The sequence below is a fragment of the Schistocerca gregaria genome, chromosome 1 (genome assembly GCF_023897955.1).
Source record: "Schistocerca gregaria isolate iqSchGreg1 chromosome 1, iqSchGreg1.2, whole genome shotgun sequence".
Lineage (NCBI taxonomy): Eukaryota > Metazoa > Arthropoda > Insecta > Orthoptera > Acrididae > Schistocerca > Schistocerca gregaria.
In genome coordinates, this window is record NC_064920.1 from 12,859,765 (window position 1) to 12,871,301 (window position 11,537).

The 11,537-nt window shown below is 36.6% G+C and overlaps 1 protein-coding gene across 2 annotated transcripts in view; it reads left to right on the forward strand.

Moving 5' to 3' along the window:
- Positions 1–11,260, forward strand: part of LOC126326117 (serine/threonine-protein kinase NLK) — a 384,109-nt gene extending 372,849 nt beyond the window's left edge. The window contains exons 9-10 of one of the 2 annotated variants that reach the window (XR_007560592.1): positions 4,117–4,331; positions 4,737–4,825. Coding sequence is in view for 1 of the 2 variants with exons in the window: in XM_049995567.1 (XP_049851524.1) it covers positions 4,117–4,210; positions 4,737–4,791 (149 nt within the window). In the remaining variant the exon portion in view is untranslated. Of the gene's footprint in view, positions 1–4,116; positions 4,332–4,736 lie in introns of both variants that reach the window. The other variant, XM_049995567.1, reaches the window with a different exon arrangement.
- The last annotated feature ends 277 nt before the right edge of the window (positions 11,261–11,537 follow it).

Below are 11,537 nucleotides of genomic sequence, written 5' to 3' on the forward strand. Positions count from 1 at the left end.
AAACTGTCATTATGTGGTGTACTTTCTGCTTAAGACTGTAAGGATACACTGCTCTCACTAAGGACATTAGCACTAGCCCACTTACCAAATGGTGGTTTGCTCTGCAACTGCTACAGTCTGAATGTATTCAGTTCTTACATAGACCTGGTTATCAGTGGGATATGAATTGACATTGGATTGTGGTACAGTACAACTAATTTAAGGGAAATACTCTTAATAAAGAGGATTGAATCTTTTTAGCCATCTAGATTTAACTTTTCTTAATGTTTCCTTAGATAAGCATGTAAATGCCAACATGGTTCCACCATGGTATTTGTTGCAGTTTCCCTTTTCCCTACCTCATCAGTATCCAGTTAAGCTAGTGCCTCATAGAAAGGAAAGCTCATTAGGAAAGTGGGAAGGAGGGATGGTAAGTGATGTACGGGCATTGGAACCGATGCAGTGTGGCGCACACTGTAGCTTAATGTGGGGAAGTGAATAGGTAGGAGCGATGGGATGGGGGAAGGGGAAATTGTTGGGTCGAGGTTGTGGGAACATTGGGTTACCAGAGAAGCTGCTGGTGAAGGGAAGGATCCAAATGGTCTGGATTGTAAAGCAGCCACTGAAATTAAAGCACATTATGCTCAGTTGCATATTGTGCCTCTGGTGGTCAACTTTGTTCTTGACAACAGTTTGGCGGTGGTCATTCGTGCTGTCCATACTGGTTAGTAGTCACACCGATGTAGAAAGCTGTACAGTGTTTATATGCGAGTAATTGAATTATTAATGGAAACTATTGCAGTGTTCACTTGGAATGATTAGTGAAAAGAAAAGCATGGACACTGAGAAAAAAAGAAGAAGAAAGAAGAATGTTTTGAGACATGGATAGGGAGGAGGATGGAAGGGATAAAATGAGTGGAGAAATGAGGTGGTGTTGAGAAAAAAGGGAGGAGAGAGAGATTTTAAAGAATATTAGGAGGAGGTAATGCAGTTGGCTTGGACATTGGATGAGAAGAGATTGTTTACTGATGGATGCTATGGAAAGAATTGAGAGTGGAAGAAAAAGACGACAACGCAGAAAGTGCCAGATGGTAAATAGTATAAGAGTAGGAAACTATTATGAGAAAACAAAGAATGACAGGACTGCAAGGAGAGCTACAAGTGGATCACAAAAATATTTCTTACACAAAAATGTAGGAAACTTTCCTAGTTCCATAGGCTCCCCATCACTATCTCGTCACCAGACCTGTTTGTTCCATCTTGTGCATTCAAATTGGCACATCATGACATCCTCCTGTTGTAGCTTTGTCTCATCGTTCCAGTCTTGTTGAGGTGCATATATTTGAATTCTTGTGAAGTTGGTGTTCCTAGTTGCTATTGTAGACTTGATTATTTTGGCACTTAAGAAGTAACATCAGTGACGAGTAGCGATATTCGTGTGGAGTATCATGCTTACTCCATTTTGAGCCTCCTGTCTTTGGACGTACTAGTAGAATTTATAGTAGCCCCTCAACAAATTTGTACTAGGTTATTTTCAGTTTCTTTCAGTGGACCTAAATGTATGAATCTTCCTCCTCTGTGTCAAATTCATTATCTCCTTCCTTTCTGCAAAGGTTCACACATTATTTTTAGGTTCATACCGAGTGTTGTTACTTGTAGTTCTCGCAATTCCTGGATCACATCAGACTCGAGAGGTTTATTATTCTTTCTCGTGGCACAAGAAGTTGGGTTCTTTTATATCTGAGGCTCATTCTGTGGTTGAAAGCAATACAAATAGTTATTCTTCAGCTGTTCTGGTAAGGCTAATGCATCAGAGTATTTTCTGTCTGGGTTGATTCCCTTAGCCTACAAACATCCCACTTTGCCACAAAGCCCTGATTCTTTTCTTCATTGGTTCACAGTAAGATAGGGTCCGTGTGAATGTCATATTGGGTATTTCAACTGACACTGCTAACATGTCGGGCACTGTTAGGGACCTCACAAGGGGTGGTCGAAAACTACCCTGGGAGAATACACCAAAAGAAATCTATGGTCGAAAAATGTTGAAGTTGCTTATTTTTGCTGCTTATAACTGCGGTTTGTACAGCCTTTCCAGCCTAGCTGCATATCAGCATCTGTGGCAAGCGAGTGTAGCACCGCATGCCACAAAAATCCCAGGGTACACATATGTGAATTTTGATAGCTATATCATACCAAAAATGTCATGTCTAATTAATTTTTGAACAACTTGCTGTTCATGTCGACAGCTAAAATGTTGCAGATGTAAGCCTTATGAAGATGACCAGCAGAGAGAAAAAAATAAGGACTGTATTTGATGTTACATTACAAATAAAATCTGTCAGTTGGTACCTTAATTTGTTGAAATGAAATATTTCTTGCACGTAGATAATTTTAGAAGAATTCCTGTAGCATAGTTCTCATGATAATTCTCGAATAATATGTTTCAGTGATGGTGTAACAATTCCTTGTTTATTCTCTGCAGTCATCCCAAAAATGTGAAATGTCTGTTGAAGGATGAAAACAAACATTTTACTTCCATGGGGCATACCTGATAGAAGAACAATTGGTGCTTTCAAGCACTTCACAGTACTTGTTTGATTTAGACAGAACTGGGACAGAATAAGAAACTGTCCCAGCTGTCGTGCTGTGTACAAGGTATACTCGACACAGTTTGCGAAATGTGGTGATGCAACTGATAATACATAAACGATTGAAGTTTAAGGATACTATCCCACTGATAAAACCTGGAATGGTAGTTTTCTGAAAAATGCTTTCTACTGACAAAAGAAAAAAATTTAAAAAAAGAGATTGAATCACATTAGTAGTTCCAGGTGATACCCGAAGTATATCGACAGTCTTTTCACCGTCCTCGAAGACCGAGGTGTCATCATGTCCAGACCGAGAATCCCCCAAAGGCAATGAATTATATTCTGCAACTTGTAAGATGACATTTTGAATATAATGTTAGAAATTATTCTTTTCAATTTTTCCAGATTTTGGTAGTGGTTGCAAGATTTTTACAGCTAAACAGTCCTTTTTTCTTTAATTTTTGGACCTAATTTGTCTTGCGGTTCCTAAAGCTGTAAAAGTTCCTAAGGCTGCAAAAACAATAATCCCCTGATACTTACCACTGACATTATTGTATAAAAATGTGTCATAAACCTGTAGGAGGGATGTACATTTCTCCAGCCACTTGGCCATTGTCAGTTTTCAACATATTAAAAAAAAAAAAAAAAAAAAAATCGTACAGTGTGTCCTAACAGCTAAAGTTTTTACATTGTATTTCTTTACTCTCATGTAAACTTATTTGCAGTTAGCCATATCTTTCACACAAAAAAGAATAGGTTATTTAAATAACTTTTGATGTAGGATTGTACGAAAAATAAGTTGGGCAACCTGAAATGTCTATTTTCTGGAGGTGATGGGGAAATTTTTTGGTGTGGAACCACATCCTTATCGTTGGTGATGGATATTAATTTTCAGTCTTTTAAGGGAGCTGGTTGCATTTGTTGTACCGGTGGCTGTTAGGAGGCCAGTGCAGACGAGGGTTTCGTAGGTGGTGGGTGGTGGGTCGGGTCTCTGGAAGGGAGTGAGTGTAGGGCTGAGGTTAGTGAAAATTGTGGCTGCAGGTATTTCCAGATCTGCACTCACCTGCTTCCATCCCATTTCGAGCCCTCTGTCGTCGTCTTCGTCATGACAATTTTATTTGTTTGTATTATTTCACTTCGTGATGTTCCCTCCCCCATATCACAATTTGCTGCTGCCTACATCGTGGCAATCTGTCTTTGGCACCATGTTCCTCTCCCCCTCCCTCTTACAGCCCTTGCAGCACCCTCCCTTCTGGTCCCCACATCCTCGCTCACCTCAGACTGCTCTATCCTATTATAGCTCTCTACCCAGTTCTCAGCATCTTATTCCGTTATTTGTTTATAGTTGTATTATATTGTTCTGTAACCGTGCTGTACAGATGCTGTTTATCGGAAGGAAATGTTGGCTTGCTGTGAGCTTTTTCTTTTATGTGTTATTAGTGTATGCATAATTTCTTTAGATAAGTGTCGAAAATATATGTGATTTACTTGTCTTTCAGAATATATTTAATCATTGTCAGTTAATACCTTTTTTCTTTTTTATTTACAGAGGAAATGCACAAGTTTATTGCAGAACAACTGAATACCAGTAGAGTCCCGTTGTGCATTAATCCTCAATCTGCAGCTTTCAAGAGTTTTGCCAGGTAAGGCTGCAACCACAGCCACAAGAGGCAAACATCTGGAGGGCCTTCTCTTCTCCTACTTCATCCCTTCCCCGATAATGATCGATAAAGCTCTATGTCGTACTCCGGACATGCTGAGAGGGTACAGTCCACACCTTCCTGTACTTACTATACGTTATTCACGTGCAGGCAATGCTCGATCAGCTCCCGATGACACTCGCTCGCGAGTATTTGTCCTCGGTTTGGCAGAATACTTCTTGTCTTCTTCTTTGTTTGAATGTTTACTGCTAGGGCAAAGAGAAAAAAAGTTTATTCTGTGTTCCTTTCTGAAAGTTGAATCGAGGGTTGGCTGAGCTGTAAGTTTATGTTAAGAGATATGTTGTAAACTGCAGATAATGCAGCATGTGCTTATAAAATGACCTATAGATTAATATGTTATAAAGACTAGAACATTTTGTGAGCTTAGTCATGAAATGGAATGTTCATTAACCTAAATGGTGTGTGGTTGTAAAAATTTAACATTTTGGTTTCTCTCTCTCTTTTTTAGCTCTACAGTTGCCCACCCGTCTGAACTACCTCCCTCGCCCCATCAATGGGAGTGACGCTATCCTCATCCTAGCATCCAATTGTGAAAATGTCTAGAATATTCTCGTTCTCGCCCGGTTGTTGGGTTGCTTCTCTTCCACATGTGGCAGCCGAGTGGGGTATGGTTTGCACCTAATGCAAATTAATAACTTAACATACCTGAATTTTGATTCCAGACTAATCTTCACGAACTAACGTTTCTAAACGTGGTGGTGAAGTGTGTAGGAGTGTGGCTGTCGGGAGAGTAAGGACACATCACGATGGCAACCGTCAAAAATAAAAGATTTCGTATTGTTGGTAAATACTAATAAACAAATTGGGAAGTGTAAATAGTGAACTGTGCCTCTGTATATACCGAGATGTGATTGTATTAATGATGCCATTACATGCAATCAGTGCAGTGTTAATGAACAAGTGAAAATGTGTGTGACACTCATTTGATATTTGCTTCAAAATGTGGTATTAACTCTGACAGGCCTGTTCAGAGAGTAACCGTGTCACGTGGCAAAAGAAGTGTGTGTTCATTAGTACTGATTGAACACTGTATTAAAAGTGTGTGTGTGTGTGTGTGTGTGTGTGTGTGTGTGTGTGTGTGTGTGTGTGTGTTTGGGCGCGCGTGCGTGCACACATGTGCGCCAGTGGATTTGTACACAAAATAATGGTATCTGCCTAGTATCTGGAAGGCAGTTTCATGGTAAATCAGTGCATTTGATACAAAATTTATTTGACTGTTAATTTATCTACTTAATAAGGCATGTATCTTTATTTATGTATTGTAAAAATATTTAGTGGTGAGTTATCATATACATCTGAGACTGCAGTGCATTCAAATTTTTTGGTGTTTAAATAGTGAGATCTGAAATTGGTTTCTTTCAGTTACTGCATTGCTTCTTCGTTATCTGTGTCCTAACTCATAAAACACTTTCTTGATATGTCTGTAGTTCCAGTTGGCTAACACGTTTCCTTGTCTTATTTCACCTTCATTATAGTTGTAGCATAAATTTAAGTGCTGCTTAAGTTGTGGGCATAGCAAGATGCCTAGTAACTGTTAGTGTAGGAGACTAAGTTAACTGATGGGGAAATATCTGATACTGATGTTCATAAAATAGTGACACATCCTTATTTTTAATATAGGAAAGAGGTTTGCTAATTGTAATTTTTGTGTGTATTTCATCTGTTGTGTGAGGACATTGCGATGTGAAGATGTATAGTAGCTATTAACAGTATGTTATGTTTTTAATTATTATTTTTAGCTATGAAGCAGAATAAAAAAATCTCATGGCTCTGTTAACTTTTGTTTTGTGTTGGGCTTACATTTATGTTTGCATTTAATATTTTCAACAGCATTATAAATAATGTGTTACATAGTAAGATTTCTCTCTCTCTCTCTCTCTCTCTCTCTCTCTCTCTCTCTCTCTCTCTCTCTCTCTCTCTCTCTCTCTCTCTCTGTGTGTGTGTGTGTGTGTGTGTGTGTGTGTGTGTGTGTGTGTGTGTGTGTGTGTGTGTGTGTGTGTGTGTGTGTGTGTGTCTCAAACAGTATAAAATTTGCAGGCCTCTGTAGATCACCGCTTGCCTTCAGGTTGTGTGTTATCATTATTACTCTTGCATTCTTGCTTGTAAATAAGATAAGGAGAGCCAGTCATTGTGACTGAATTGTTTTGTTATTATTAATGTGTAGCTGTAATACATCCTGCTATGCCCTATTTTAAAGCTCTTAATGCAATACACTGCTGAACATTTTGTTTGCATATGTATCCACCGATCTCATAACACCAATTAGTCAGATTTTTTACAGTTTATTTCTTAGAGCATTGTTGCTTAGTTGATGTATTTGAACTCTCTTAATGAATGTTTCCTATTATTTTAGTTATTAGGGTATGAGAGGATTGATTTTGTGTTCCTCTGGTCAATATTTTAAAGTGTGAGCATTGTGAGGCTTGAGTGTGAGAGCTTTGTATTACTTTCAGATTTATTGAAAATGACTTCTTAGACTAGGCGATAAAATGTTTCCCTAGTGAACTGACTTGTGTGCATTTAATGTATTACCTACATTTTATGGTACCAGCTGACCACAAAATTAAAAAAAAAAAAAAAACATTTGTAACTGATGTACTGCATTACAATATGCCTATAAGGATTACTTCAGAATAGCAGACTTTTGATGAGGAAAATCACTATATACACACATAACTTGTAATTTGAAAAGGTAAAGAAAAATTTTAAAAATAGGAAATGTATGTATTTGTGTGTTGTATTAAGATACAAAGCTTTGTGAACATTTTTTAATTATTTTACATCCTGTCTTCCACAAATTACTGAATTAGCTTGTATAGAAAAAGTTGCTTACATAATGAGTCATTTCCTTTTCTTTGCTCATGCAGAAAAATATAGTTTTAAGAAACATGTTACAGTGAAAGCATTGTAATTGCGTTAGGTAAAAAAAATGTTCACTATTGCTATATTGGTACAGAAAATGTATTTGTGTAGCTCTGAGTTGTTTTAGAGCTCATATTAATATTCTCAGTAAAATCTTACAGTACATCAAATGTTGAGATTTATGTTAATCCCACAAACTGAGGCCTTACCAAATACTGTCAGTATAGTATATACAGTAGGTAACAAATGGACTTGTGTGATTTCCTGTGTGTATATGTCACGATTACTCAATGTCTGGAGTGAAAAAAAAAGACTTTTCATCTGGGTGTTTATTATTATCGCCAAAGTGTGATTAAGTAAATATTCAGCTTATCTTCTTTATGTGTTTTAGAAGGTGTATGGAATGTTGCCCTTTTTTCCCCCTTCATGGATGTAGGTATGTGCAAATGTTGTATTTACTTTAATTTTCCACCAGTCACTGCCATTTGTATCTGGTCTATGGGTCATATTTCCAATTGCTGGAACAGAGTTGTTCCTGTATGGAGGGAATGAATCATTCCTTATATACAATATAATTAGCATATAAGTGAAACCTTAATGAAGGTTTCCCAGCAATTTCTGTTGCTGTGTGGCTTGGGATCAATCTTTAATAGCTCACAGCATTTCTCTGCTTCTCATTTAACAACTGTGCATCATTACAGTTAAAGTACACTGGAGAAGTTTTACTTCTTATGAGTGCAGTGTTAATGACAATTATTGTACAGTGCACTATTTCATTAATGAGGAGGATTTTGTATGTAAAGTTGAGTAGATAAATTTGCAAAAGAATGTAGATTCACTGTTCCATAATTGTAGCTTCAAATAACACCCCGAAAAGTTTAAAAAAGGAGCCTTATATAAAACACTTGCTTTCCTGTATGTCCATTTTTACTTCAGTATGTGTCAGTTTGACATAGTGACAAATATCGTGAAATAAAATGTACATAATACTATAGATTTAAAAAAAAAAAAATTAAATCATTATAGTAGGGATGAAAATCAGGCAAGAATAAGTAAGGTAGATGAGTTTATTTTAACTAACAATTCTCAGTGTTTAAGTAGTCATATTATAAGACAGTTATGTCAGGGAAGTTGCTCATGTCATTACTGAAATGTTGACGATTGTAGTTTTTGTGGTGTAATACTTTTGCTCATCTCTGTAATTGTCACATTTCACCAATTGTATATCAGGAGTGGTTATGTAGTGGACAGCACCAGTCTCTTCCTTAATGTAAATATTGTAAAATACATTGTCATTATATGTTATGTGTGTAGGGTGAAGGTTTTTGCAACTTTGCTCTATAAGAATCATCTCACTTAAGTAAAGTTGTACTCTATTTATTCTGTGTTCATGGGATGGTTCTTACAGACATATTTTTTTAATACTTTAGATTGACTCTAATATATGGCTACCATTGCTGTAGTAAAAGAAGTTGCCGAGTTTTGGTAGTGACTTGAATTTGAAAGGCCAGTTTTCATTAGCTTTGCCTGCAAACTGATAAAAGTAATTTATTGACAGCTGACAAAGTACTAGGAGAACACAGCCCTCCAGTCGTATGCAACAAGTGACAATCTGGAAGCTTTGCTGAATCCTGTAAAAATATCTGTATGTTTACAATTAACAAACCTGTGCCAGGATGCACATATGGAAAATTTTTGTAACATGAAAATTCCGTTTAATGGAAATACATATTTGATAAACCTATTTACAGTGTTGTGATATTCATTGGAGAAACATTTTTTGGTCACTAATTTAATTACGACAGAGAATGACTAGATGTGTAATACCTTAAGCATTATTTATGGGGTGGAACTTGAATATCTTTTGGAACCTCCTCCTACCATATGAACCTGTAATCATAGTCTGTTAACATAAGATGTGTTAGATTTGTGCTGCACCAAGTATATTTTGTGAGGACTACAAAGTGATAGGAAGTAGATTATGCAGGTTATCATGCCACTATCTACAGTGAGAGTTCTCAATTATGCTCAACAATTTAGTAGACAGAAGGTTTGAAAGTAAACGTGAAAGATAATTGTGAATATCTGTCGAAAACTTTCCTCGCAGGATAATGTGTCCTCCTCACTGTAAGCATTGGGCACGTAATAAAATATATGCTCTGTGTGAATGGGAAATATTGTGGAAACTGAAGACATATTTATGTAAGCTGAAAATAAAATTCAGGAGTTCAAGAAATTCTTCTGAAACGACATACATAACTTAGAAAAGGGATAAAGATGATACTCTGACGCGTACTTAGTGTGTGGAATGCAGTTTACAGTAACCTGTATTTACTTATTATTGAAAGTAGATTTGACTAGGAATTGCGTTAAAAATTTATTTAAGAAAAAATTGCACAATATTTCATAATTTCCCTGTATTATACTGCAAGGGGTTTAGATTCTTTAAAGCAGACATAGTCTTAATGTGAATAGTTATGGTTCGCAGTGAACAAAAACAGGAGAAGTGATTCAGCATATTAGACTTACTGACACAGGCATAAATAACGACAGCATCTTCAGTCATTCCTGTTTATTTACAACGTTAGAACTAAGATAAATAGAGTATTCTTTGTTTGAGAGGTGCAGTAAAGTGAATGTAGTATTGTATCAAAGCTCCCAGTTCATCACTTGTAAGGAGGGAACACAATTTTGAGACTCTAATTTGACTGAAGAGCAACATAGTTTTCTATAACGGCTAGTATTAACTGTTTTGCTGACAATATTTGTGTAAAATTAAAGAAAATCATATATGCAGGTTTACTTGCACTCTGTATGCATTTCAAGCTGCAGCATGTACAATTGTAGTTGTACAAATTGTTTGTTTTTGCACTCATGGTGTAAATCGGCAGAGACACTGACAGTCATTAACTTTGTTATTCCAGAATTAATTTTAAACTACATGCTCATCCGCACACACACACACACACACACACACACACACACACACACACACACACACACACAGGCGCGCACTCTCTCTCTCTCTCTCTCTCTCTCTCTCTCTCTCTCTCTGACACACACACACACACACACACACACACACACACACACAAAAGCTGTAAACCAGTTGCATGTTAAGTAGGAGAAACAGTAGTGGATATTGCTGTACACCTGCCCAATGGGCTGGAGGGATAAGGTACATGATTGTGTGTGTGTGTGTGTGTGTGTGTGTGTGTGTGTGTGTGTGTGTGTGTAGTCTGCACAAAACAAACCAGAACACAGGGTAACTGTGTATTGCTTGGCAGATCAAAAATGTACTGCAAGCTGATGTTCTCACCAATGTAATTTCAGTTTTGTTGTTCCGTTTTAGTTGTGATCATTGTTTATTTAGCTGTTTTACATAGTGTAATTCCACCATTTTAATTAAATTTGTCATTTGTACATGGTACTTACTGCTGATAATCACTTTTTCTTTTGTCTTGTAGCTAAATGAATATTGCACGTGCCTTGAAAGTAAAAATTTGAAAATACATCATCACAAAGAGCAAGTAATTTGCCATGTTCTTCTTCAAGATTTGGTAAAAAAAATTGTCATATTTTTAAAGGTATTTTTTGTAAAGATGTGATGTGCTTGTTCTCTGTGGCTGGTTTTTAGATGCTGATCAGTTTGAAATGGCTGCTTGATTGGTAGTCATAAAAGAGCTGAGTTTTCTGCTGCTAGTTATACTAATTAAAAAGAAATACCGTCCAACATTATTGTCAAATCCAAAAGTGTTTTATGAATGCTGTCATGCTGTTCATATGTCTCTGTCTGATTTATCAACTGACCAACTCGTATGTTTTACCCTCCATAAGGATCTGACTGTGTAATATATAAACCAATAATAAAACACCAGAAGCTCTGATTGTGTTGTGCTGACACATGTAGTCTGTGTTTCATAATGAGTTGTGACGTGTGTGGGCTTAAATAAATATTTAAATAAGACTTAGTAGATTAAAAGACTGGTGTCTTTGTTATACCTCATTAATTCTGTGTAATCTTTCAGAAAAAGCACAAGAAAATTTCAGTGTTTACTGCCAAGTAGGGAGAAAATATAAAAAGAAAATAAACACTTTTGTCTTTGTGTATACATTTGTTTTTCTGATCATTATTAAATCTCCTGCATCTGATTAGACTCAGTGTGGAACATGGCGCATTTACTTGAAACTGAATGCAGGCATCCAGTGCATCTAGAGTGAAAATTCCAGTTTAAAGTTCCATTATAGACTGTCAGTTAATTTTTGTTCATTTCCTCCATGCTTTTATCGTTTACAGGCATTAGGAACAAAATAGATTTTTTCACTGGGTCTTAATTTGTTAAACTTTTCTACTTATGTAAATATTCAGTCTATTACACCCTGGGAC